Source organism: Aethalodelphis obliquidens, unplaced genomic scaffold, assembly GCF_003676395.1.
Source record: "Aethalodelphis obliquidens isolate GAN/ISIS:26980383/991018 unplaced genomic scaffold, ASM367639v1 scaffold12, whole genome shotgun sequence".
Classification (NCBI taxonomy): Eukaryota; Metazoa; Chordata; class Mammalia; order Artiodactyla; family Delphinidae; genus Aethalodelphis; species Aethalodelphis obliquidens.
In genome coordinates this window covers 24,374,892-24,402,438 of record NW_020837956.1, presented here as the reverse complement: position 1 = coordinate 24,402,438, position 27,547 = coordinate 24,374,892, and the positions used below count along the sequence as shown (strand labels likewise).

The window sequence follows — 27,547 nt, the reverse complement described above, 5'->3', positions numbered from 1 at the left end:
TGTGTGTGTGTGTGTGTGTGTGTGTGTGTGTGTGTGTGTGTGTGTGTTTTAAACTCTTGGATTCCAAATCTTTGAACAGAAAATTATTCGCATCAGACTTTGTGAGGTGTTTCACCCCGAAGAGAAAATGGGAAAAAAATTTAAATTATATCTATTTTAAATTAAGTGAGGAGTACATAAAACATTTTTGTTGGGGGAGGACATTCAACTAAAAGCTAAGGCTCTAAGTCGGATGCAAATGTTCTTTATCTGCGCTGTCCGGTAAGGTAGCCACTAGCCAGTTGTGGCTACTGAACACATACGGTGTGGCTAGTGTGTCCGAGGAACTGAATTTTAACTTGATTCGTTTAAATAACCACGAGTGACTGGTGGCTACCTCATCCCCTCATCCCACGCTGGAGGTAACCACTGATGACCCCGCACTGTGTGTCCTTACGGGTCTCTCTTTGTGCATTTACAGTGTATATTTCACACACATATTTGCATACGTGCCAAGTTTGTTGGGCCAGTAAGTGTTTCACACCAATGTCATCATGCCATGAGTTCCGCAGCCTCCTTTTCAATTAGCAGTGTGTCTGAAGAGCTATCACAGTGGTGCTCTCAGCTCCGCTTTACTCATTTCAGCTGCTGCACAGTGTCCGTTGCATGGATGCTCCCTGGTCTGTTTAGCCAGTCTCCTATCGATGAACGTTTAGGTTGTTTCCAAACAAAGCCACCAATCCATTCTTACCCGCTTTCTTGTGCATCTGAGCAGGTGCAGGTACTGAGAATGGGATTTGTGAACCAAGGGGAGGAAAAGTACCAATATTCCATCTGTGGTCCTCCCAGCCCTGGTTCTCCTGGACTGAACATGCAGGGTCAGGGCCGACATGTCCTACAAGCCCCTGTGTCTGAGACAGTGCAGGGGAGCCGTTAATATTATTACTTTTTTGTAGGAAGCTGGCAGCCGTGTTCTACTCTGATCTTTGTTCTCACTCCCCATGCTGAGCAGCTGAAACCTAGATTTTATCCAACAGGCTGTGATGAGCTCTGAAAATACTGAGACATTAATAACAATTTGAAGGTGACAGACACAGACAGCATTCCTCTGCGAGCTGAGTTCACTGCAGACTTGAGGACAATCTGGAATGTCAAGTGCCTCATATCTAGAGTTCCCAAACTGTGATCATTAGACCCATCTTGGGACACCAATATAAGATAAATGGGATTAAAGGTCCATGTATTTGCTTGCGTTGGATATTAGATGTTGAGCAATGAGTAAAACAAAGATTCATAGTATGATCTGGATCAGAGTCACTTTTGAAATGAGGGAAAGGAGGTCCAGGCCTTGGGAATGGCTGGGAGTCAGTGTAAATTAAAGTGAGAAGAGAAACCGTTGCCTGCTTCTGGTGGTCACAGTGTAGCTCATGCAATACTCCCCCCACCCCCCCAATTTCAAAGCATGCTGAAATAAAATTTTTTTTTGCGGTACGCGGGCCTCTCACTGCTGTGGCCTCTCCCATTGCGGAGCACAGGCTCCGGATGCGCAGGCTCAGCGGCCATGGCTCACAGGCCCAGCCGCTCCGCGGCATGTGGGACCTTCCCGGACCGGGGCACGAACCCGTGTCCCCTGCATCGGCAGGCGGACTCTCAACCACTGCGCCACCAGGGAAGCCCTGAAATAAAAATTATTAAAGATTCCACACCAAGTTTTTTTCCCAGTGGTGATTTAAAATTCAACCCTGGAGGAGTTAGTGATGGCTGAGCTGGGATGAAGAACGGAGGAAGAAAGTGGTAAACAGCCCGTAACACCCTTTCAGTTAGAAATGTCCCACCACAGCCAGGAGTGGGAATGGGCCCCTGTCCAACAAAGAGCTGGGGACAGAGAGGAGTGCAGGTGAGCACAGGAGAGTGGAGCAGAGGCTCAGAGGGAACAGGCCCTGCTCACCAGGCTTACAGACAAGATCAGGGCAGGGGGAATTGCAAATATTCATACAGCATTCGTGGAAATGAAAACAAAGGAGAAAATTCACTGTGGTTTGATACACCAACAGGTCAAGCTGTTTTCTTTTCTCCACATCTCTTGTCCTAATTTAATCATAATTTTCATAGCTTGGGCCATACTGCGGATATAGTTTAGCACATATATACCTTTCTTATTAAACACTCCATCCTAGGAAATTTTCCATGCTGTCACCTAGTCTTCAAAAGTATGCCAGTGAGGTTTGCACTTAAATTATTTATTCAAATACATTTCAGCCAGCTGGCTAAGTTTCACTGCGTTCCTTTGTTGACAGACGTCGTGGTGGCAGTGTATGCTGGGCTTATGGTTAGTAGACATCTGAAAAACAGAATGCTGATTCTGGAAGGCTTCTCTCTGTTGTTTGCCCTCCAGATTTGTAATCGGCTTTTGGTGCATTGATTTTACTGGGCAGTCTTCAGACTCTGGCCCCAATCTACCTTCTTTCTCATGGCTGGTCCCAAACCTCGCGAGTCACTGTGGTGATGTGATGTTATTGATACTGCCATTCCACAGTGGCAGGAAGAGTTTCTGATCCCATTTCCAGGACCAATGTGGGCAGGGAGCCACCATTGAGGGTGAGGCATCGCCATTTCTGTCACTAATTCTAAGCTCTGGACTCCCGTCCCCTCTCTGTGCTGTCATTCACAGCTGTGCGCTGTTCTCATTCAGATTTGGCCTGTCTGGCTCTTCCTTTCTCTTTCTTTTCCCACCACCCGTATTTCCCTGTGTCTTGGGGACATATTCCAATGGCCAGATTACTCTTGCTTGGTCTTCCTAGAATACACTAGTTTCATCCTCTTATACCTCCTTTTCAACAAACCCTTAAATAACTCTCTCTCACCTACAAGATAAAGTCTGGAGTCCTTACTGGGCAGTCGGAGCTTCTTGTGTCCTAAGGACTTGCGAGCCTTCTGTTTGGAACCTCCTCTCCATCTACCCTTGGCCATTTCCTGTCCCTGAAGAGGCAGTTCACATTCTTGAGTCTTAAAAATATTCATACCTCTTGACTCAATTTCTGGAAATCTATCCTAAGGAAATAATCCAGAAAGTGAAAAAAGCTGTAATGTATACACACTCATTTCAACATTATTGTTTTTCCAATATTTATCTATTTATTTATGTAGGCTGTTCTGGGTCTTAGTTGAGGCGTGTGGGATCTTTAGTTGCATGTGGGATCTTTTAGTTGCAGCATGCAGACTTAGTTGTGGCATGTATACGGGATCTAGTTCCCCGACCAGGGGTTGAACCTGGGGCCCCCTGTATTGGGAGCACGGAGTCTTACCCACTGGACCACCAGGGAAGTCCCAACATTATTATTTTTTTATTTATTTATTTTTTTTTTTTGCGGTACGCAGGCCTCTCACTGTTGTGGCCTCTCCCGTTGTGGAGCACAGACTCCGGACGCGCAGGCTCAGCGGCCATGGCTCACGGGCCCAGCCGCTCCGCGGCATGTGGGATCTTCCCGGACCGGAGCACGAACCCGTGTCCCCTGCATCGGCAGGCGGACTCTCAACCACTGCGCCACCGGGGAAGCCCCGCCAACATTATTTTTAAAGCATCAAAGTATAAACAAGATAAATGTCAGATCATATGGAAACAGTTCAGTAAATGATTATAGATCTTCTCCCTAGAATTTTAAGCCACATTAACAATGGTAATTATGACGACAATTCAGCAACAGGAAAAATGCTTATGAAATAGGGTGAAGGGACCAGAGAGTTCACATTTATGGAGCACCTACTGTGTACCAGCGCATGCTAGGTGCCTTACTCATCTCCCACAGATGAGGAAACCAACAGAGGGCTTGCATGACCTGAGGTCACACAGCTCATAGTCCCAGTTTTGCTTAATTCCAAAGCATGTTCTTTCTATGCTATAAAACACAAAACTGTATCTAGGTGATACAGTTTCTATTTGGAGTAACCATACTGAGGATGAATCTTTTAAAATTGTTTTCTGTGAATATTATTTAAGTTATTCAACAATTTTATTGAATGCCCATTCTACACTGACAGCTAGATGGCAAGGAGCTAGCTCCCAGGCAAGCTTAGGCTCCAAAGCCATGTCTACACATAATCTTTTACTTAACAGTTTCTCTTGCCTGGACTGTCCCTCCCCCTCCCCTACACATCCTTTAAGGCTCTACCTAAATCCTACCGCCCCCAAGAAGTCTTCCTTAACCAACCAGCCTAAGCAGCATGCACTATGAACTCTCCTTTTTTTTTTTTTTTTTTTGCGGTACGCGGGCCTCTCACTCTCTCACTGTTGTGGCCTCTCCCGTTGCGGAGCACAGGCTCCGGACGCGCAGGCTCAGCGGCCATGGCTCACGTGACCAGCCGCTCCGCGGCATGTGGGATCTTCCAGGACCGGGGCACAAACCCGTGTCCCCTGTATCGGCAGGCGGACTCTCAACCACTGCGCCACCAGGGAAGCCCATGCACTCTCCTTTGAGTCGCTATAACACATGAAACTTTCCTTAAGAAACATCAGTACACCTAGGCCGGCTTATATTTTATTAAGCCGATTGTGCCTTTTCTCTGCAGCTAGACTGTAAGAGCCCCAAAAGCCAGACCTATGTCTTGTTAATGCTTCATATCCCCAGGAAGCCCTGGGTACAACTGAGGCCCATAATAGGTATTCAATATGTGTGTTGGCAAACCTTATTTCTCCCACAGTTGAGGCTGTGGGAGAGGCTCTGGCATGACACTGGTTCTTGTGCCCCCCATGAGTAGATCAGAGTTCTCTGTCGAGTTCTTCTGCCAGTTACCACCTCCACTCATTGTTATATGCCACCTTTTAAAAAACTTCTTATTTTGAAGTATAGATCCATAGGTAATTGCAAAGAAACGTGCAGAGTGGGGCCCCTGTATGCTCCACCCAGCCTCCTCTAACGTTAACATCTTTTTAAAAAAATTTATTTATTTTTGGCCACATTGGGTCCTCATTGCTGCGCACGGGCTTCTCATTGTTGTGGCTTCCCTTGTTGTGGAACACGGGCTCTAGGCACGTGGGCTTCAGTAGTTGTGGCTCACAGGCTCTAGAGCACAGGCTCAGTAGTTGTGGCACATGGGCTTAGTTGTTCCATGGCATGTGAGATCTTCCTGGACCAGGGATTGAACCCGTGTCCCCTGCATTGGCAGGCGGATTCTTAACCACTGCACCATGAGGGAAGCCCCAATGTTACCATCTTGTACAACAATCGTTAGGTATCAATACCAGGAAACTGACAATGGTACAATTCACAGAGCTGGTCCAGATTTCATCATCAGTTATACATGACTTTTTAAAAATAATCCATCTTAGAAATTATCTTTTTCTACTTGAGCACATTTTCTTCATATCCCTGCCTACCATAATTACTCTTGCTTCAAATCGTCATACATACTATTGCTCTGAAGTCAGAGGGCCTTCCTTGTTCTGTTCCTGGCCCTGTTCCCTGCACCCTGAGCGCTCTTGGGCAACTTAACTAACCTCTCTGAGCTCTGGTTTTCTCCCCTGTAGAGTGATAATACCTCATGGGATTTTTTTAAAAACTGTAGTGCTTAAGTTAGGCACATGGTCAAATAGGCACTCAGGAAATGTCAGTGTTTTTTTTCTACCCTCTTGCTACATGGAAAGCCCTCTTTTTCTCACAACTGAATGGAATCCTTTTATAAATAATGTTCAAAATTAGTCTCCTCTGACATGTTCCAATTCCATCTCTCAGCAATCCTGCTCTGTGTATGTGTGACATTTAATTAGAATGCTGCTGATTACATGGTCCACATTCCTGTTGAATACATTTTCGTTTCTATTTTTATCTATCCACAATACATGGTATTTGAGGACTGAGACCTCAGTGCTTTAATTTACAAGTTAACAAGCTGGATAAGAGCCTTTGTTTGGTGCCATCTGTAAAACAAGAATACTTGTATCAACCTCATAGACTTTTGTAAAGAGTAAATGAATGAATGCAGGTGAATCACTTAGGGTGCTGCCTGGCACAGACCAACTGAAAACACGGTAGCTGCTGCCGCTGGTCAGGATGACCCCTGCTCAGTTGTGTTTCTACTCAGAGATTTGTCCTTGGGCATTCCAGAGGGGATGTGTGTCTACCTGGATTTGGATTTACATTTCTTAACAGCTGTTTATGCTTCACACTCCAAGTATAAAATGAAACCAAAAGGCTTTAAGGGCCATTCTTGCTCTGAAATTCCATTTTATTCTATCTTGCCTTCTCTCTCCTAAGTTAGGGAAGAGATTTTAATAACAGTTACCATAGTAATATCGATGATGATAACAGCTAATATTTTTTGAGTGCTTATTAGATGCCAGGCACAGTTCTAAGAACTCACTTGTGTTAACTTATCAAGTCTTCACCACAGCCCTATGAAGTAGGTTCTGTTGTTCCCATTTTGCAGATGAGTAGCCCGAGTCGCAGAGACCTTGAAACCTTGCCTAAGTTTGCACAGCTGTGAGAGCTGGAACTGAGGTTGGAAGTCAGGCTGTCTGGTTCCTGAAAATAGTTGGGATACATTTTTCCTGCTGTTAGTGTTTCCAAGAGACAAGAAATGGAAAAACATTCTGTTTATTTTTACCTGTTACTCGCTGGAAGTGTGATACCCAAGCCCAGGGCAGCTTACAGTTAGGAAAGAATAGAAGCATTGACATTAAATCAGTTGGACACATTTCTCTGTTTTTCAATCCCCACCCTCAATTAAGGTGGCAATCAGATTAGCCAAGATTGGCCGGAAAGCAGTGAGTGTATTGGAAGTGAGGGAGTTCCAAAAGGTCAGGCTACTGACAGCTACTGGTTGTCTGTGAATTCAGACACAGTCTGGTCCAAACTATCTCCCCACGGAGAATTCAGCTACTGTTTAATTCCACTTCCAATAAAATCTGTCTGGAAACTCGGACTCTGCCTCGTTCCCCAAACACATTTGTGTCAGCACCTCCTCTTGGTCTTTCAATCCCGAATCTTCCCTGGACAATGAGAGATGGGTCCTGGCCCTACAGATGTCCCCTCCACCGCACTACTGTCCCCACAGCCACATGGCGCCATTTGGTTTCCTTATCACCAATAAAACCAGACCAGGCTCTGCCTGTACGATTCCTGGCTTTAATTATCAAGGGCAAATCACTGCATCATTCAGAATAATGAAAAATTGGAAACAGCAATGGGAAATGATTAAATAAATCAGGGTCTTGTCAAAAGATGGAATAGTAAGTAGCCATTAAAATGAGGATCTGAAAAATATTTAGTGAGACAGTAGATGCTCACAATATAAGAAGAACATAGGTTTTAATGCTTTACTGTATGATCCCAATTTTATGTGCATATTTTCAAAATATGTATAAACACAGAAACAAAAACCAGAAGAAATACATTATAAGGTTAATAATCACAAATCGTGCGATTATAAGTGATGCTTACATTCATTTTTATTTTTTCCTATTTTACACTCGTATACATATAAGCATGTATTCCTTTTAAAATCAGAAATAAGGAAAAAGAGAAAAGGGAACCTTTATGGTTTTCTTAAAATTTTTCCCTTTGAAGTCCTGTTGACTTTTCCTTTCATGGGTTCATCAGTTCTTACCAGCTCTTTCCACCCATAGAGATCCAGCTCAGGTCTTGCCTCTTCCAGGAAGCCTTCCTGGACTCATCAAACTCCCAGAGATTTCTTCAGTTTTATGGACTTCTTAGTCTCATTGCGACACATCATCAACTTTAAATGTGGGTGGGTCTCATGTCCCCAGCTAGAGAGTAAGTTCTTTGATGGCAGAACCTATATATTTAAACTTTTTCCTCTTCCCCACCCCACCAGCGAGTACCGTACAAAGTGCTGAAGTTCAGTTCACATCAGCTGGACACAAGACCTGGTCCTCACGGGAGGTACTTGAACCTAACGCCCCTTTCTCTCTGAACTTTGTTCTGTTTCCTCCAATTCATATGAAAGGAGTGTCAGTGCCATTAGCCTTGGGTTAAATTTTATTGTAAATTGTTTAAAAAGAATTCAGTTTGCTTTGGTAGGGACGAGCAAGTCCAGCCCTTGCCTTTACAAGGGGATTGTAAAGCTGAGAAAATAAATATGAACTATTTTAAGCAAAAAGGCATTTTTCTTGGTGAATGGGAATAATGGCATTGATGTTTATAAAAAGGAAACCAAGGTCTAGGAGAGAAGGTGACTTCCCTGGACCTCACGCTGATCAAAGGCATCACATGTCATGACAGTTTTCCTCGAGTCCTGCTGGGCTCCAGATACTGTACTGAGGTTAGAAGAAAATGAGACCCGAGGAATTTACAGTTTATCTTGGGGGGTAGAACATGCCATTCACTGAAATAACAGCCTGAGCAAGCAGTGGTAGAAGATTGCGTGAGATAATATGGTACAAGGGGTACCTTGTACCAGCTAACAGAAGTTAGCTGGCAGAGGGCAAGTAATGCCTAGAGTTGCATGTCTTCTAATGAGGACTCAGCACGTGCTGGGGTCGCCAGCGCCCCCCGTCCCCCGCAGTGTGATGACTTCAGGACCCCCAGGACCGTGACTCTGACTTTCCTGCTCCTTTACCGTCTCCAGTTTTTGCCCTGTCCCTGTCACCTGAACATCCTTTCCTCTGCAGCTGTGGGGCTCTCCGTGGCTGAATGGCTCCCCCAGTCTGCTCCTCAGACCACCCAGCCCTTCTCACAGCTGGACTCTGATGTGGCTTCTGGCTGCTGGACAAGAGCTGTGCCAGGAGGAAGGACATGAAGACGGAACGACCCCCCTTTTACAGGGCATCCTTTGTTGAATGCCAAGTGGAAGGGTTGACGTGTAGTGTAATGGCGAGCCAGACAAACGGCTTAGCTGTGAAGCAAACTAAATCACGCAAAAATTTGCTTCAAAACTACCTAGAGAATGAATTGAAGCAAGGAGACTGGCCGAGTGGCATTTACAAGACTGGATACCAGGTGTAAGAGAGGGGTCCTAGTATGGTAGCTGTGGCAAAGGAGAGCACAAGATGAACCTGAGAAATTGTTGAGGCTGTATTTTGGGGAAAGTGATGGGAGAATTAGGGAAGCCTCACTGAAGAAAGGCACATGCTGTGTGACTTTGGGCAGGGCATCTGACCTCTCTGATCCTGCTTCTTTATAAAATAATAGTACAAACCTTAGTGTTTTGTTTTGAGTATTATACATACAAAATATGTATAAAGTTGCTTGGCCTAGTGCTTTGCACAGAGGAGGTGGTAAACCGTGGATTTTTTAGTTATTAAAGATCAGCATGACAGAGGCTGGATCAGTGATAAGGAGAGGAAGGAATCTAAAGGAACTAATATTATATCTCAGGGGGCCTGGCAGGTGATGCTGGGTTAGAAATAGGGAATTTGGGGGAAGTGGCCAAGATGTTGAAAAGCATGATGTGTTTAGTGTTTGAGAGTTTTTGCTTGTTACAGACCTCCAGTTGCCCCAGGTTGTGGGTAGCTCTGATCAAGCGGACAGATCAGTCGAGAAACTAGGATCAGGCAAGCAAGAGCAAAGGAGAAACAGGGCTGCAGTGTGCAGGAGGTGTGAAGACAGGGTTGCTGCCGAGTGAGCGGTCCAGAGTCCGCGGAGGCTGCCAGCAGTTGTGAGATCTGCCATCACATGCTGCCAGGCAAAGAGCTGGGCCAGCGCTTCTTATCCTGGCCGCGCACCAGAACCACAGAGGATCACCTCTGGCCCCTCCTCGGAGATGCAGGACTAGCCACAGGCCAAGCCAGGAGACAGCAAACGGGGCTTAGGGGGTTGGGGGCCAGCAGGCAGGGGGCCAGAGGGGGGGGGGGCAGGGCAGAAGGAGCCCTGATTCCAGGCTACCCACTGCCCAAAGTCCCCCTCCCCCACACACACCTGGAGGGGGATTGGCCCCAGTGAGCCTGGCTCCTAGCCACAGGTGGCAGCAACCCCAGAATCCCGGGCAGGATTCAGGAACTGGAGCCAACGGTTCTCCAATAGAAACGTTCCCTGAGTCCTCCTAGGAGAATATCCTGCAAGCACCCAGAGACCTTTTGCTAAATGCCTGAAATTCATGATCGCTTTCCTCCCAATCACACACTCTTTCTTCATTCAACAGATGGGTATGACTATTTCTCCCTCCTCCTCGCAACAGGTTAGACCCTGTTCAGGCTCCGGGATAGGCAGGGACAAACAGGCCGGGCTTCTGCTCTTCAGGAACTTACCTTTGAGTGGGGGAGACAGAGTGTGGCCACATACAAAGTATGTCAGTTGGTAAAAAGTGCTACGAAGAGGAATAGATCAGGGATAGAAAATTAAAGGAGAATGATGGTCAGGGAAGTTCTCCACAGTTAGGTGACATTTGGGCAGACGCTTGAGAGAAATGAGCATGGGAGCCTGGAGGATACAGAGAGGAACGTTCCAGATGGGGAATATTCAGTGCAAGGGCCCTGAGGCAGGATGGTACAAGGAGGCCCCTGAGGCTGGGGCAGATGAATTATCGGGAGATGGCAGGATGGGCCACTGGTGCAGGTCTAACCATTCTTAGAGTTTTGAGGTTGGAGGAAGCCACTGAGTGTCATTGGACACTCTGTTAATCCTGCTGATATGATTTTTTAGTAACCAGAGCAGCTACATACATACTAGTGAAATTGACCATATCACATTTCCCTCTTTTTCTTAAAATAAGTATAAAAATATTAGGTAAGACAAGTCCTAGTGACAGAAGAGGATCCTTATTAAATTTACTTCTGGCATCTGTGCTTGGATATGCCAGACATGATCCCCAGAGAGTGAGAGAGGGCCCTGGTAGAGAGTGCTTCTCTCTTAGAAATAAAATGACTCATAATTTAATAGGTTCTCTTACAGGCAAATGGCGAGTTGAACTCCATATACTTCTATGTACAAACATTAAGAATAAATACCATTAGAAGCAAGACTAAAGAAATACATGAAAATATATTACTTAATCTCTCGTAACAAGGAACTGTTTTCAATTTCTTTTTAAATGTCTTCTATTCTTTGTTTTTTTTTCCCCCCCCGGCCTGTTTGTGGCTACTTCGAATTCACCTTTTTCTGGTTGGAAGCTTTCTAGGGGTGCCTGTGGGTTTCTGTCACCTCCTGAACTGCTTTGGCACCCAGAGGCAGTGGGCTCCTGACCAAGCCCTCTGGCTCTTTGCCTTATCAGAGAGGAGACCTTTTTTTTTGTTTTATTTTGTTTTGGTTTTTTTTGTGTTTGTTTTTTTTTATACCTTTATTGGAGTATAATTGCTTTACAATGGTGTGTTAGTTTCTTCTTTATAACAAAGTGAATCAGTTATATATATACATATGTCCTCATATTGAGAGGAGACCTTTATTTGCTGCTTTGATTACCTACGCAGGAAGTGTGGAGCTTTTCTGACTTCTGGCTGAGATTCCAAAAAATCTCTTTAGTCATATGATCGGTTCCTTTTTAAAGTAGAGCAGATAAGATGGTAAATAGCTTTAGGTTATTTTCCCCAATGATCCTTTCTTGTGTTTCTTTCCTTTAATCAGGACGTGGTCACCTATATGGCTTCATAGTTGTCTGCCCCATTCTCTTTTGAAAGTTACTGTGATTGCTTAAAAGCAAACAAAAAACTGTTAACTTTTTCTATACTTTCCCCACCCCCCCCCAAACAAGCCTATTAATTTTGCTTCCCTACCTTATATTCCTTAAAACTGGGTGTGAAAGGGTTAAAACACAAGCAAACAAACTCCAGAGCTCAACATATCAGAACAGTTTGTAGACACTTGTATACTGGTTTCCTCATATAAAACACCCTCCTCACCCAAATGTCTCCAAGGTTCAACTATTAGAGATTATTTTTTTCAGCCTTTAAGCCTTAATGCATATACCCTCTGAAAGACTATTGATCAGCTACTAGCCTCTCGTGAATTAGATAATCAGACGGGGGACTTTGAATTTTAGCAGGGGTGGGGGGTGTGCCAATAAGGGCATGTTTTTGGGATGGAAACCGTGCACCTCAGATTGGGATTTGAACCCACGCGGCTTGATCTCAAACCCGGCCAAAACCCACAGTCTTCCAACTGAGATCACACACCTGGTTTCAGGACTTAATGAAGCTCAGGTTCTTGATGTCTCATTGCAGAAAGAATTCAGTGAGAGACAAAGTGATAGGTAAGAAGTGGATTTATTTAGAGAGAAACGCACTCCACAGACAGAGCGTGGGCCATCTCAGAAGGCGAGAAAGGCGCCAGGGTATGGGGTTGTCAGTTTTTATAGGGGTGGGTAATTTCATAGGCTAATGAGTGGGAGGAGTATTCCAGCTATTTTGGGGAGGGGGCGGGGACTTCCAGGAATTGGGCCACCGCCCACTTTTTGATCCTTATTGTCGCCTTAGGACTGTCATGGCGCCTGTGGGTGTGTCATTTAGCTTCTGATGTGTTACAGTGAGCATACATTGAGGCTCAAGGTCTAGTGGAAGTCAACTTGGACTCCTTTGGTTCTAATCCGTTTATGTCATGTCCTCGGGCTATGTCATTCTTTCAGGGGTTGTGCCCTGCCCCCTTCCCTCCTGTTTCAGGATCAGTGTGAACAGCACGAAGTCCCCAAATGCCTTAGCTTGGAGGGCCTTAGGGGATGGGCAGAGAAAGGAGGCAAAGAAAGGTGAAAGGCTTTACAGAAAAGTAGTGGGTGGGGAAGACAGAAAGAAAGAGGGAGTGGACAAGGCAGCCATCCTCTGGGGCTCCGCTCCTACTGCCCCTTTCCCCTGAGCAGTCGGGTCCTCTCTCACACACCAGTGGGCAATGAGGGCCAGTGACCCTCAGAGCTCCAGCCCTGGTCTCTCCCATGAGTCTGAGCCCTCCTCACAACTACCTGGATGATCCCACCTAGATGTCCCCACTCCCCCCAGCCCCAGCTACCTGTCTCTTCTCCATTTCAGTCAAGGGGGTTGTGGTGTCTGGTCGCGGGACCGAAAAGCCCACAGTCCTCTTTTGTACTTTCCTCCTGTTCCTCCTTTTAGAGCTCCTCAAGTCTTGCTGATTCTGCCCCTTACTCTCCCATCTTGATAACATCACTCAGTTCAGGTATTTGCCCCTGACCTGGGGCGATTCGCTCACACATCTCTGCCTTAAATCTCTCTGTCCAATCCCATCTTGCATGCCACCTCTGGACTGATCTTCGATGTCACCCACTGCTCACGAGGCTCCCAGAGCTCTCGGTTAATGTAGGCAAAGCCTAAACTCTTCAGCCTGTTGTTTAAGGCTGTACTCAGTCTGGCCCCCGCCTGGTCCTCTGTATCTTTCCTTCAAGGGAGTTAGAAAGGAAAAAGGAGCCAGGGAGATGTTATTATTTAATCCTCACCACAGCCCTCTGAGAAGGAACCATTATCATTTTCATCTTTCATATGAGGAAACTTGGGTTTAGGTTAAGTAACTTATTCAAGATCAAACAATAAGAAATTGGAAGAGCTGGGATGTCAACCTAAGCCTGTCTGACTCCAGAGCCCAAATTCTTAGCCACTGTGCTCTGGTGGCTTGCAGACTCAAAGTGTGGTCCCTGGGCCACGGCCATCAGCATCACCTGGAGTCTGGTGGGAATGCAGAGTCTCAGGCCCCACCCCTGCTCTGCTGAAGCAGAATCTGCATTTTAATAAGATCCCCAAATGATGAGTGTGCACTTTACAGTTTGAAATTATAGAGGAGGAAAAAGTTTTCTTTGACCCTCTGAAGGTCCCTGGCTGGGTCTGAAAATTAAACTGACAAAGACAGATTAACAGGAGAAAAGCATATAAATTTGATTGAATTTTTACATGTGCCTGGGAGCCTTCACAAGAGAGTGAAGACCCAAAGAAGTAACCAGAGCAGGAAGATTTTATACCTTTTAGACAAAGAAACAATACATTTGTGAAGAACTGACCAGACAAAGGGGTTGGGGCTATGGGTAGTGAATGGTGAGGAAAGAACTAGGAAGATAAGGGTTGCTTAACAAGGTTTGTTTGCAGATTCCTCTGGTGACTTCTTAAAGTCTGTCTCCAGTAAAAGGAGCATTTATTTCCCCTCTTGAGGCAGAAAAGGGGGAGCCTTTCCTGCCTTTTGCTGCCACTTAATTGCCTTCAGCTCAAGACAGTTTTTATGTCAAAGAGGCATATTTGGGGTTGACATATTGTGGTTTCCCTCAAAATGCACTGCCCTAGTGGTCTTTCCCTTTCTGTGTAAGCCTTCCCTAGTTCCCTAGCTAATGCATCCCTTCCCTGGTATAGTACTTAAGAACATCGTAGCCCCTAGAGGTAGATTTTGGGGTTCAAATCCTGCCACTTATTAGCTGTGTGGCTCTAGGCAGGTAATGTAACCTTTTGGTGCCTCAGCTTCCACATCTGTAAAATGGGGATAAAACAATACCTACCCCATGGAGTTATTGTAAGGGTTAAATGCGTTGATGCTTGTAAAGTATTTTAGCACTGTGTCTGGCACATGAAGAATAAAGTACCCACTGTCCTTTTCACCTCTGTGAATCCTGCCCCACGTCTTCTTGTCCTTCCTCTCCTGGGAAGCCTTCCCGCAACCAGCAGAGCTCAAGGTGATTTCTCCCTTTCCAGAGTCTATTGCAAATGGTCTGGGACTTCAATCATAGAATTGTACCCTAGGGAAAATCTCCCCTTATTTTATATATATATATATTTTTTATTTTATTTATTTATTTTTTTTGCAGTACGCGGGCCTCTCACTGTTGTGGCCTCTCCCGTTGCGGAGCACAGGCTCCGGATGCGCAGGCTCAGCGGCCATGGCTCACGGGCCCAGCCGCCCCGCGTCATGTGGGATCTTCCCGGACCGGGGCACAAACCCATGTCCCCTGCATCGGCAGGCGGACTCTCAACCACTGCGCCACCAGGGAAGCCCTCCTCTTATTATATTGATGAGGAAACTGAGTCTCAAAGATCACATGGCAGAACCAGGACTTGAACCCAGGACTTTTTAAACTCTAGAATTAGCAGTTTCCAATGTACTCCATTTACAGTAGCATATACCTTTCTGTTCCCACACAGTAGCCAATACACATGCCTTGAAAAAAGACGATTAAAAGCATTCATCATGCTGCTCTTTGTAACAGTGAAAAATGGGGAGATGTTGATTTGAACAAATTTAAATAGATTTCTTTACCTTACGACTCTTCAGAGGCTTTAATAAGCTTATTTGCCTGCAAATCTGAAATGGGGGATTTGGTGTGCAAGGTTTCATGGATGTATTTGTCCACAGACCCTTTTTCTGATGAATGCTTGTTAGTTACCCCCCGTAACTACTCTTCCGGCGACCCTCCAGCGTCCAGTGAGCCTCTTGCTTTACCTCTCGACAGCATTTGACTCCAGTCTGTTGTGTGCGCTGGTAACGTGTCACATTTGCATTGAGGTTTGTGGAGCTGACGCTGAGGCAGGAAAGTTCAGGGATGCTGGCTTTGAGAAGGTGACCAGGCAGTGACTGGAGGTTGAGGTCAGATTACCATTTCAGACCCACAGGCTAGTGAAGTTTGATCTTCTGGGAACGTTCTGGGATTCTTCCTTCTTAGGCCTTCAGCTGCCCCTTGACCTTGCTCACCATAGCTGAGTAAGTGGTCAGTGGGGAAGCCACGCTAAGATGTACCAGCCAGCACCGACCAGCTAGCAGTTCGGGAAGGGCTCAGCTGCCCTGGGCTGGGGAATGCAGAGGGGAGAGCAGCTGGCGGGGACCTGCACTGGGTGCTAGCAGGCCGGCCCTGTTCTGAGTGCTTTGCTGCGTAAACTCGCTGTGGCCTCACAGCAGCCCCGTGTGCTAAGCCCAGGACACCGCACACACAGAATGTCATTACCTGCCCAACACCACACAGCTAGGAAGCAGCAGTGCCAGGATTTGGTTTGAAACCCATGTTGCTGCCCACTCTGCCTCCCCAGCCCCTGCCCTCCAAGGGTCTGAGGAGGTTGGAAAGAAAGAACAGACTAGAAGGAACCGCCAGGGTGTAGGTCAGGAAGCACCCGAAAGCAGTGCAGCTCTGCTGATAGGGGCACCTGCTCCCATCTCTTGTTCTCTGGCCTCATCTCTCCCCACAGGCAGGAGAACGCCCGGGCCTCGAACGCGATGGGTTCTCACGGAGGCCCTGCGTCGTGGCCTCTGTGCTGGGATGGGGAGCCCCTGCACAGAGGTTTCTACCCTGAGTACCCAAAATGGGCTTGTGCTTTCTCGACCAGTTGGGGTTTCTAACAACCCTGAGCTTGTCCTCTGTCCAGGGCAGGTCCCAGCTCGCAGGCCCTTCAGAAAGGTTTGAAGAAGGGACTGACAGTGGGGTTTGGGGGCCCTAATTTCTCATTTTCTCTAGTTCTCACTCCCTTAAAATGCAAAGGGCCGGTGTTCCTGTTTCAGGGAGCGTGTAGGGCACGTGCCACTGGGCATCCTGGGAAGGAGCGTGCCGACAGCCGCAGTGGGCAGAGAGAGGGCAGGAGGGCAGGTTTAAATCCTGGGCCTTGAGGCCAGGGGCCCCAGGGAGCTGTCCTGTCACAAGAAATAGCCCTGGATGCCAGCCAGCTGGAGCCTGGACACCTTCTCCCAGGCAGAGGCTGGGAAGAGATGGGGAGACGCCAGTAGCAGCCCAACCCAGAGAGACCGAACCCAGAGTCCGGTTTGCAGCCGAGGACTAGGTCCACAATCCTCCCTGTGCCCGGGGTGGGTGGGAGGCTGAGGGCACAGTAGTCCCTGGATATCGCAAATCTGATATCCTGTCCTCAGGGTGCCCCTTGGCTTCTCCAAGGACACGCCCATCCCCTAACAACCGAGTCTCCCCTGGAGCCCAGATCCCGGTTCCTTTCTCCTCCTGGTGGTGCCGCCCTCATGCCCTCCCCATCCTGGTCCCGGAGAGCCGCCGTGCTCGCCGCTGTAAAGCTCTTTGTGGTTCTTTGTGTGATTTAAGTAATTCCCACTAAAGTAATTCATTCTTTTCTGAATGACCCATAGGCTTGATCCTTCCAGGGCACATTTGCATTTCAAGTAAAGCATTTGTACAAACAGATTTAAGCGTTAATTGGTAGAATGAGGAGGCAATTATTTTTTCTTTTGGGGGGGGACTTTCCCAGGCCCTTCCCTGCCATCCTCTCCCTTCCCCAATGCAGGGAGGGTGCGGCTGGGATGTGCCAGGGGAGTCGTCTGCGTCAGGAGGAAGGGAGGAGATCAGTGGTTCCAACTGGAAGTTTTTTACGGTGGGACCTAGACTCATCAACTTTTTATTTTCCCCAGGTTTGTTTTATTATCACTGATTTCCTAATGCTGTCATTTCACAGCACCAAAATACAAAGAAGGAGCGCATGTCAGTCTTCAGCTTTCTGAAAACGTGGTACATTATTCTTAGTTTTTTTTTCATTTTGCCCCAGACGGGTGAGAACCTCCTGGGGTGGGGGAGGGCTAGTGGTGAGAACCACCGACTGGGTGGCCCCTCGAAGCCCTCCAACTCTCAAACACCAAGGCTTTCACACACCGCAGTCACGCTGCATTAAAGATGCATTTTCAAATGTTAATAATTAATGTAGTGTTAATTTATCATAGTTTCACATAACATTCTATAATGGAAATGGCCCCAGGAGAGAGGGTGGTAAAGGAGATTGAAGACCAGAGTAGAAAAGAAGTGGGGATCAAGCGAGGGGGCCGGGTAGGTGCAGCAGCCGCTCTTCCAAGCTGTGTCCATCTTCCAGGACACTGGGGAAGAGTCTTGGGCTGCAGGAGACTGTTGTATAGTCTTCTCCCAGAGAGAGAGAGAGCAAGAGTGTGTGTGTGTGTGTGTGTGTGTGTGTGAGAGAGAGAGAGAGAGGGTGAGTGTGAGTGGGTGTGTGTGGGAGTGTCTGTGAGAGTGTGTGTGGGGGGGTGTGGGGGGGAGTGTGTGAGTGTGGGGGTGTGTGTGGGTGTGGGGGGGAGTGTGTGAGTGTGTGTGACAGTGTGGGTGTGTGGGGAGTGAGTGTGTGTGGGAGTTTGGGTGTGTGTGGGGAGTATGTGTGTGTGTGACAGTGAGTGGGTATGGGTGTGTGACAGTGTGTGTGGGAGTGTGTGTGGGAGTGTGGGTGTGTGTGAGAGTGGGTGTGGGGGGTGTGGGAGTGTGGAAGTGTGTGTGACAGTGAGTGTGTGGGGGTGTGGGGGTGGGGGAGTGTGAGTGTCTGTGTGACAGTGAGTGGGTGTGTGGGAAGTATGTGAGTGTGTGTTACAGTGAGTGTGCGTGGGAGTGTGAGTGTGTGGGTGTGGGGGAGAGTGTGAGAGTGGGTGTGTGTGGTGTGAGTGTGGGGTGTGGGTGTGAGTGTGTGCGTGCGTGTGTGTACACACGTGTTCACACATGTGTGTGTTCTATGGCCTGGCTTCCTGAACAGGTGCTGGTCTGCTGGCACCTATGCCAGATTTCCAAGCAAAGACACCCAGCGGAAAAGGCAGACGTCTTAGAGTGGGGCTGGGGCTGGGGAAGCAGTGAGAAGGACCGAGGCCCTGGCGCTCTAAGGGAGGGACCCTTCTGTTTCCAGCCTGGGTCTGGTTTCTCACAAACGGCCCAACCTGGTCCCCTTGGCCTGACCAGGAGGCTTAGCTCCCCGGTGTTTCTCGTTGCCGTTGCAGGTGTATGTGGCTGCTGCGGTGCCCTGCGCCCCAGGTACAAAAGGCTGGTGGACAACATCTTCCCTGAGGATCCCGAGGTGGGTCTCGTCTCCTGCCGCCAGCATGCCTCTCACCACCTTACCCCATCCAGGGCCCTGGGGGCTGCTCCGAGGGAGGGCAGGCCCCGGGGCTCACTCAGACACACCAAAACCTCGGCCACAGCCCCATCGGTGACCAGAGGCAGCTGGGAGCCTGAAGAACGAGGAGCTTTGGGCCGCTCTGCGGGCAGCATCCGCAGAGGGCTCTGGAAGTGTGTCTCGGGTGCTCAGTGCTTCTGGCCACTGCTGAGCATTCTCTCCACTCATGTCTCTCTGGGTGATAGTTCCTTGAGCCGCTAACTCAGAATGCTACTATTTCGCTGTTGTCAGGTGTGAGCATTTCCCTTCTTGGGTTTTGGCTCTGGAGCTCATGTCCTCTCCACGCTCCCTCTGGTATCTGCCAGGTGTCAAGTTGGCACAGGGGACACCTGGCTTCTTGGTTTCCAAGCTGCCACTCTACAGTCAGGCTTCATTATGGGTTATGTGGTTTTGGAAAGGGTCTGATGTACTTGACTTCTTCTCTGGAAATCAATGACCTCTTCCTGATAGGCAGTGGAGGGTCACACTTCCAACATCCTCTGGACAATTCCCTGAAAGCTGCAGAGCTGCCTTCTTCCTGTTCACTTCTCGATGTTGGATATCCAATACGTTTTAATTCTGCATTGCTTTCATTGAAGACTTGTCATCCATTCATATACACACATCACACATATACACACACACATATATACCTCCATGTACATACACATATACATATGTAAATACATATAGTGTACACATGCACACACATATGTACATTTATATCACTGACTATTTTTGCTTATAGCTAGCACACTTTGGGTGAAGTTGGGAGTTCCTGGAGAGCAGGGTCTATGTTTTAATCATCTCTAGATCCCCAAAACCCACATGTGTGTGTCGCGTACATTACAGGCACTCTGGTAAGTGTTGATTAAGTTGAATGACCATTTACCTTTAGACTTGAAGTCTTCTAGCCATCGCATGGCCACAGTGAGGAAGATCTGTCTTTTACAGGATGGCCTGGTGAAGACCAACATGGAGAAGCTGACCTTCTACGCCCTGTCAGCTCCAGAAAAGCTCGATCGCATTGGCGCCTACCTATCTGAGAGGCTCATCCGTGATGTGGGTCGTCATCGATATGGGTAAGTAGTATGGGAGGGTGGAGAGAGATTTGCAGAAATTATATATTTTCAGGGCAAAACGTAGGGTCCTTTTATTTATTTATTTTTGGCTGCACTGGGTCTTCGTTGCTGTGCACGGGCTTTCTCTAGTTGCTGCGAGCAGGGGCTACTCTTTGTTGTGGTGCGTGAGCTTCTCATTGTGATGGCTTCTCTTGTTTCGGAACGCAGGCTCTAGGTGCATGGGCTTCAGTAGTTGTGGCACGGGGGCTCAGGAGCTGTGGCTCGCGGGCTCTAGAGCGCAGGCTCAGTAGTTGTGGCGCACGGGCTTAGTTGCTCTGCGGCACGTGGGATCTTCCCGGACCAGGGATGGAACCTGTGTCTCCTGCATTGGCAGGCGGGTTCTTAACCACTGCGCCACCAGGGAAGTCCCAGGGTCCTTTTAAGAAATGTTAATAGACTGGATTGTTGAACAGCCTGAGAAAATGGGGACTGGGAGTGAGGAGTGGGTTCCCTGTGCTTTTCCAAAGGTAAAATGTGATGCTCTTGCCAAGATTTGGGAAGAAGGGGGTGTTGGCTTCCTAGGAGCACCTCTGTTAGCCTCCATTTACCCCCGTGTCTCTATCCAGAAGCCCTCACACACCACTGAACCCAGAATGTGCCGTTACTCTCACCAAACCCACCCTGCCTCATTCAGCTTACTCTCTTAAAAAGCAAGGAGGGACTTCCCTGGTGGTCCAGTGGTTAAGACGCCACCCTACCACTGCAGGCGGCACGGATTCCATCCCTGGTGGGGGAACTAGTAGTTGTGGCATGTGGGCTCAGTAGTTGTGGCTTGCAAGCTCTAGAGCGCAGGCCCGTTGTAGCACATGGGCTTGTGGCGCACGGGCTTAGTTGCTCCACCAGACGTGGGACCTTCCCAGACCAGGGCTCAAACCCGTGTCGCCTGCATTGGCAGGCGGATTCTTAACCACTGTGCCACCAGGGAAGTCCCTGATCAATAGGTTAAACAGCCAAATAGGTAGATTGAAATACTAAGCTACCACCTTCACTTATCAAATTGTTTTTTTAAAAAAGTATATATAATTTCCAGTGTTAACCCAGGGATGGCAAAATGAGAGGCATTTTCATACTTTTCTAGAATGAGTACAAATTGGTTGAAGCTTTCTAGAAAGTAATTTTGAAATATATGTCAAGAGCTTCAAACACACGTATGCCCTTTGATCCAGTAACTCCATTTCTATTCATCTATCCCACCGTATCAATCCTATATATAATCTAAATTTACACACAGAGATGTTCATTATGGTAATTTTTATAATACTGAAAAGATGGAAGTAACTTAAATGCCCAACTGGAGGAGAATAGTAAATTATGGTGTTTATTGCTTCAGGAAATGTTACCTAGTCAATAAAAATGGTGTTTATAAACATACTTTCCATATAATATGGAAAATGCCATAAGTAAATGAAAAATAGAATACATACGTTTATACACAGTATTTAAATCAAGTTAAAAACAATAACAAATCTCAATGCCTGGAAAATACAGTAAAAATAAATATGCCAAAATATTGAGTACTCTTAATATTTTGTGAACAAGGTGGCTGGGGTTTTTGGTTTCTATCTACATTTTTGTGTTTCCTAAATATTCTCTATTGAGCATGTATTACTTCCTGAAATGAAAAAAGTCAACGGCAGGACATACCATGTTTGTTACGCTACCGTCATGCCACAATCTGGAGTGGGGCTGGATGTAAAGAGAGCTCTAAGATGTCCCTGGTGGCACGGCTGTTGGAGCAAAGGGAAGGGTAGATCTAGGGCAGTTGTTCCTAAGTCCCATTGGTTCTGTTCTCTATGAAGCCTTTTATGTCCATCCTCTACTTTCCTCTGCTCCTACCTTTCTCCTGATGCAGGCTCCGGATTATGGCAGTGGCCTTGAAAATTGTCTCCCCGCTTCCCATCTTTCCTCTACTGGCCCTTCCAGATCAACACTATGATCTTCAAAACACAGACCAAGCTATACTTTCCTGGCTTCTTTAGCGTACAATCCAAGGTCTCAGCTTGATTTCTGGGCTCCTCCACTACCTGCCCCCAACTTGCCTTTAACCCAGACACACCTGCCACAGCTGCTCTAAACCCATTCCAGATGGACTAGCTGACGATCCCCCCCCTGACTTTCTGGCCTCTGAGCCTTTGCAGTGATCTCTCCCCTGGACCCTCTTTCCCCCCCTACGACCATCCATCAGCCCCATCACCCTCCAAGGTCCCTTCCTCCTGGTGAGGAAGGTGGAGTGAGAACCAGAGTGTAAAGATCTGCATTGTGCTGACAGTGTATAGAGGTCCACACCTCCACGGGACCCACCAGCCACGCTTACATCAAGCTATCCCCGGTATAAAAGCAAGACCGGAAACAATTCATTTCTATGATCCCTTTCTATGATAAAATTAGGTTACACACTCAGTCAAAAGGGCGTGAATAGAATGAACGTGCTGATTATATAAATCGCCTTGACATATTATAAAGCAGGGTCAAGCAAGTAAAAATGACTTTATCCTAGACTGAACCTGAAACTAATATGCAAGCAATACCATTAAACATTTAATACTAATTTTTCCTGCCCTCTCTGCAGTGATGGTTCTCTGAGTAAAAATGTCCTGTAGCCAGCAGAGCCACTCAGAAACATTCCACTGCCCTTAGAACTGCAACTCAAAATTGGTATCGTTCTGTTAAAAATAGCCATTGCAGCCTCTGAGTATTTAAAGCCTTGATGGCCTCTCTGGGGGCTCTAATCATAAACATTTGGAGAAGGAAAATCTGTTAGATCTGTACTCCTGTTCTCTCTCCTCTCCCTCCCCGTCTTTCCTTACCCAATGCCACATTCATCATCATTGTCCTAATCACTGGTGGCAGGTTTGGAAGAGTGAAATATTTACCTGCAGACAGTCTGAGGAGCTGTCTCCCTACCACCATGCAGGTGTCTGTGTTTATGGTTTGACCATGTGGACATGAACCTTGGGTGTTGGACCCAGTGGCAGATCCACCCTCCTCTGCTCGTATGTGTTTAGCATCAAGGGTGATAACCAAACGTGGGCAGAGAGAGGATAAGATACAAATTTTAAGGTATTGCTACTCAGTGTGTGCCATAATGGGCAGTGATGTGCAGAGCAGCAAAAAGTGAGAATTCTTCATATTTTTCTTCTTCCAGTTCAGCCCAACTGCTAGAACACCCCTAGAAACTGGAGAGCAAGGGAGGTAACGGCAGTGCCGGGTGAGATTCAGGGTCAGCTGACAATGACCGTGGAGCAATGACCACGTTCAGAAGGCCACATTAGAATCTGTCAGGTTCCCCAGTGCCTGGAGGATGGAGACGCCCATGCCAAAGAGGGGTGGGCTACTCCCTGAGGAGCCTGACCCTGGAGCTGAGCTGGTGGGGCTCCCAAGAGATACACTGTCCCCAGAAGGACCCTGAACCTGGTTGGAGGACGGAGCTGACCCTTCAGACAGAGATGTCACAGATTCCTACTAGATGACGAGTTGATCCTTCCCTCCTTTGGCTGAGGTCAACCCCTACTTCTGGCTGCTAAAACCCAGAAGTTTCTGTCCAGCAGTGGGGACATGACTAAATACATTCAGACTGCCCAGAATAAGAGGTTCTTTGTCAAGGTTCTTTGAGTGATTCTTGGGCAATGGCTGGCCCTGCTAAAGCTGCCCCCTCTCTCTGTGTGCTGGTTCCCATCTCTGACCCTAGGTCTGCTTTCCTCTGCAACCAAGTCTGGTTCTCAGACTTTGACTGCCAGTTCCTCCTTTCCTGGAGGCTCCTAAGCCCACTCCTGACTGAGTGAAAGGTGTTCAAGCAGAAGCAGCTGCCTGCTCTGGAATTCAATTCAAGGTATTTCCTGCCTCACTCCTACGCACCAGGCCCCCCCCTGTGTATTTTCCTCACTTGTTATAACTCACCTTCTGCTGTGGTTGGCCCATGACTCTGAGTTCCTGTTGTTATAACCTGCTGAGTAGCCTCTCCTGACCTCACTTGCTGCCTGTGAACCCCAGTCCATCCCAGATTCCCTGAGTTCTGCCTTCTTCACCTACTGGGAAGCCCTACTAGTGGATCCAAGATCCTTGGTCATCACCTGCTGCTGTGGTCCATGCCCTACTCTTGCCTCTCCCTTGGGCCCCTGTGGTGGGCTGGTTCTCACCAGCTCCTTTCTTCCCCATCCTGTTCCAACTACCCAGTCAGGCCAGTTTCTCAGGCCTATTACTACACTGGACTCCTTTCAGGATACCAAGCCCAGAGCAGATCGCTGCTGAGACTAACCTATTTGGCCCCAGTCCTGTTGAGTGGACATTACCCTGAGAAGCCCGTGCTCTTTGAAAGTATAGACTTAACGGATAAGATGTACCCAGGAAGGTTATGATAAGATAGGACCAATGCAGCGAGCAGGAGGTTCCAAAGCCCATTGACTTCTAATCTTCTAAGATACTTTGAAAAGTTCAAGTTCGCAATTATAATCCTTCCATCCTTAGTGTTGGGATCAAAGATGGGGATTGAAGGAGTGTGTATTCAGAGAACTAGGCCTTAAACTTTTTTACTTTTCTGTTTCACTTCTACCATCATTTTCACTTTCCATCAAAATTTCCTCTCTTGGTCAGTAGCCAATTTTTTTTTTTTTTTTTTCTGGCTAGCAAAGGATGGTTTTCCTTATCAGGATTTTCTGGGAATTTTTTTACAGGAAAGGGAAAAGCAGCAATCTAAGCTCTGGGGTTTGGGAGGCCTTCTGGTTTCTTCTCTTGCCAAACCCCACCCCGCCCCTTCCTTTCCCTCATTTAAACTCTATAAAATAATGGTGAAACCCTTCATGCAGAAGGATGCTGGGATGATTCATAGAAGAAGAGAATTCCATGCTGCCTGCTCCCATTTCCCATCCGCCATGTTTGGTTGCCAGAGTGTGTCCAGGTTTCTCCGCAGGGAAAACCTGTCCCTTTGGAAGGGCCCTGGCCCAGGTTGCTTCCCCAACTCTGCAGGAATCAGTCTGCTTCACGGCCTATACAGTGGACCCGGAACATGCCAGGCCTGGGTCTGCAAGGCACGACAGGTATCCTGAACTGTGGCTGTGACATCCTGTGAAGGGCAAGGCTATCAAGGACTGGCGGGCCCTCCAGAGCAGGAGAAAACGTGGCTCCAGTTCACCAAACGAGCCCAAACACCCAATGCTGCCTTTGTATTTGAAAGACACTCTGTAGATAAGAGCATGACCAGATCCATTTGTGAATGTGCCCAGAGACAGCTATTTAATGATATTTAATAATATTAAACAATAATAATAGCTGACTCAGTTCATATAAATAAAAGAAATAAACATTTTACAAAAGTGAGAAGGAAAATTTCAGAGTAGAGAGGCTGTTTTACTTACGGTTGTTTGGTAAAGAAGTTAGGGCAAGGGTACTGAAGAAATGGTGACTGATGTCTTTAAAAAAGGACATTTAGAAAACGTCATGACTGCTGTTACTTTTATGCACGTGGATTTGCAAAGCTGGCTTATGCGTGAGGCAGTTCAGACGCACAATGTCTGAAACTGAGTGGCTGCCACGAGGGCTTTGTGGAGCTTTGTGTTGTGGTTTTGTAGAGTCTTCAGAAATCATCCTATAGTCATGCTTCCTGTGCATTCTTTTTATTTAACCAAACTCTGTTTTAAAACAAAGACTAGCTAATCGAGAGTTTTGTACTATCTGCCTAACCTTCAAAGAGATATGATTTGGATCAAAACATAAAGAAAAAATCTTTTAATTCATCCCCTATTATGTACACGGCATATAAACCTGACACTAGGCAGCGTCTTTTTTTTTTTTTAATTTGTATTTTTTCTTTTTGGCTGCTTCGGTTCTTAGTTGTGGCACATGGGGTCTTCGTTGTGGCACACTGGGTCTTTTGTTGTGGCGCGTGGGCTCGGTAGTTGCAGCGTGAGGGCTTAGTTGCCTGCAGTACGTGGGATCTTAGTTCCCCGACCAGGGATCAAACCAGTGTGCCCTGCATTGGAAGGCGGGTTCTTAACCCCTGGACCACCAGGGAAGTCCCTCTCGGCCGCTTCTTAAAGAGAGGCCAAGTAGCAGAACTTGCTCTGACTTAGAGGCATCAGCCTGACTCCTTAGCGCCCAGGTAGGTTTGGAGTTCTCTTCTCACTCTACCTTGCCAGCATTTTGTTTGTATCAGGAAGTACTTCCTGTGTTCCACATGGCTCTATGAGTAGAGGGGTCACCACCCTGTAATGGGCACATGACCACACTCCGAGTACATGGAGTCTGCCTGATCTCCCCTCTTGCAGGATGGAGTCATGTTCAGCCCTCACTTCTCTTTCCTGTGAGGGCAGTCACTTGAGTTGCTTTGGATCGCTCAGGATTCCCTTTTATTTGTGCCCTCAGGTTTCTAAAGCACTCCTAAACCTGATTATCAGATACTTGTGTTATTTAGGGTATAAAGAGACTTGAAATTACAGTGGCTCCAGCAATATGGAAATATTTTTTCTCTCTCGTGCAATAGTCCAGTCTGGGTTGGTGGGCTCCGCCCATGAGGTCATCCGGGGCTTTCACCTCTGGCCATCTATTTGCTGCCACTCTGCAGCCAGCAGGAAGAGGGAAGAGAGGACCCGGAGGACAATCCTGTCTTTCAAGCAAGCAATGCTGACGTTGCTCGCATCACTCCCTCTCATTTTAATGGCAACATGTAAGTCACGTGGCCTCACCTAGCAGCAGGAGAGGCTGGGAAATGTTCCCAGTGGGCAGCCACAGCTCAGCTAAACTTCTAAATGACTAGTGAAAAGGGCAAAAATAGATTCCAGGGGAGACATTTAGCATTCTGTCCTAGACACCTAACTCCTTAATGAAAACTGTGAAGATTTTAACCAGAATAGTTTTGCAGAGTCTCCCTTATTAGAAGTTAAAAGATAACGTTTTTCTATGAATGTCTGCCTTGCTTTCTTTTTTTTTTTTTTTTTTTTTTTTTGCAGTACGCGGGCCTCTCACTGTTGTGGCCTCTCCCGTGGCGGAGCGCAGGCTCAGCGGCCACGGCTCACGGGCCCAGCCGCTTCGCGGCATGTGGGATCTTCCCGGACCGGGGCATGAACCCGCGTCCCCTGCATGGGCAGGCGGACGCTCAACCACTGCGCCACCAGGGAAGCCCTGCCTTGCTTTCTTTAGAATGCAAATGCTTGGTATGTAGGGGATGTATCTTTCATGATGTGCCTTACCTGACCAAATGCTCATTATGTCACTATCGTGGAACAAATGTTGGGTTTGAGCTTAGATGTGTATTCCTGATTCTCAGTAGGAATTTGATTTGTGACCTTTTTCTTGGGATTTAAGAGAGGCATTGAAGAAGACAGTAATTGGGGTTTGTCCTGCAAAGGCTAGTCTGGAAAGGACTGGGCATTTCAATTTTTTATTTTATTTTATTTTTCTGGCCGTGCTGCAAGGCTTGTGGGAGTCTTAGTTCCCCAACCAGGGATTGATCCCGGGCCATCAGCAGTGAAAGCGCAGAGTCCTAACCACTGGATCACCAGGGAATTCCCAGGATTGGGTATTTTTAGCATGGAGAAGAGAGGAACATAGTAAATGAGATTGTTGTTTCCATGTGGTTGAAGGGCTGGCAGGTAGGAGAAGGTTCAGCTCTCTTTTTTGCTGCTTCTAAAAGTAGAATTGTGAATAAAGGATAGCGGTTATTAGGGTTTGCTTGAAATATAAAAAGGAGCTCATTTGGTTGTCAAAAAATGGGATGGGCAGCTCTTCA

At 47.2% G+C, this 27,547-nt stretch overlaps 1 protein-coding gene across 1 annotated transcript in view; it reads left to right on the top strand.

The window, feature by feature from the left end:
• The window catches only part of EFR3B (EFR3 homolog B), an 84,365-nt gene that overhangs the window by 19,096 nt on the left and 37,722 nt on the right, over window positions 1–27,547 (top strand). Inside the window, exons 2-3 of the mRNA XM_027113680.1 lie at window positions 18,552–18,628; window positions 19,661–19,788. Of these exons, the coding sequence (XP_026969481.1) occupies window positions 18,552–18,628; window positions 19,661–19,788 (205 nt within the window). The remainder of the gene's footprint in view (window positions 1–18,551; window positions 18,629–19,660; window positions 19,789–27,547) is intronic.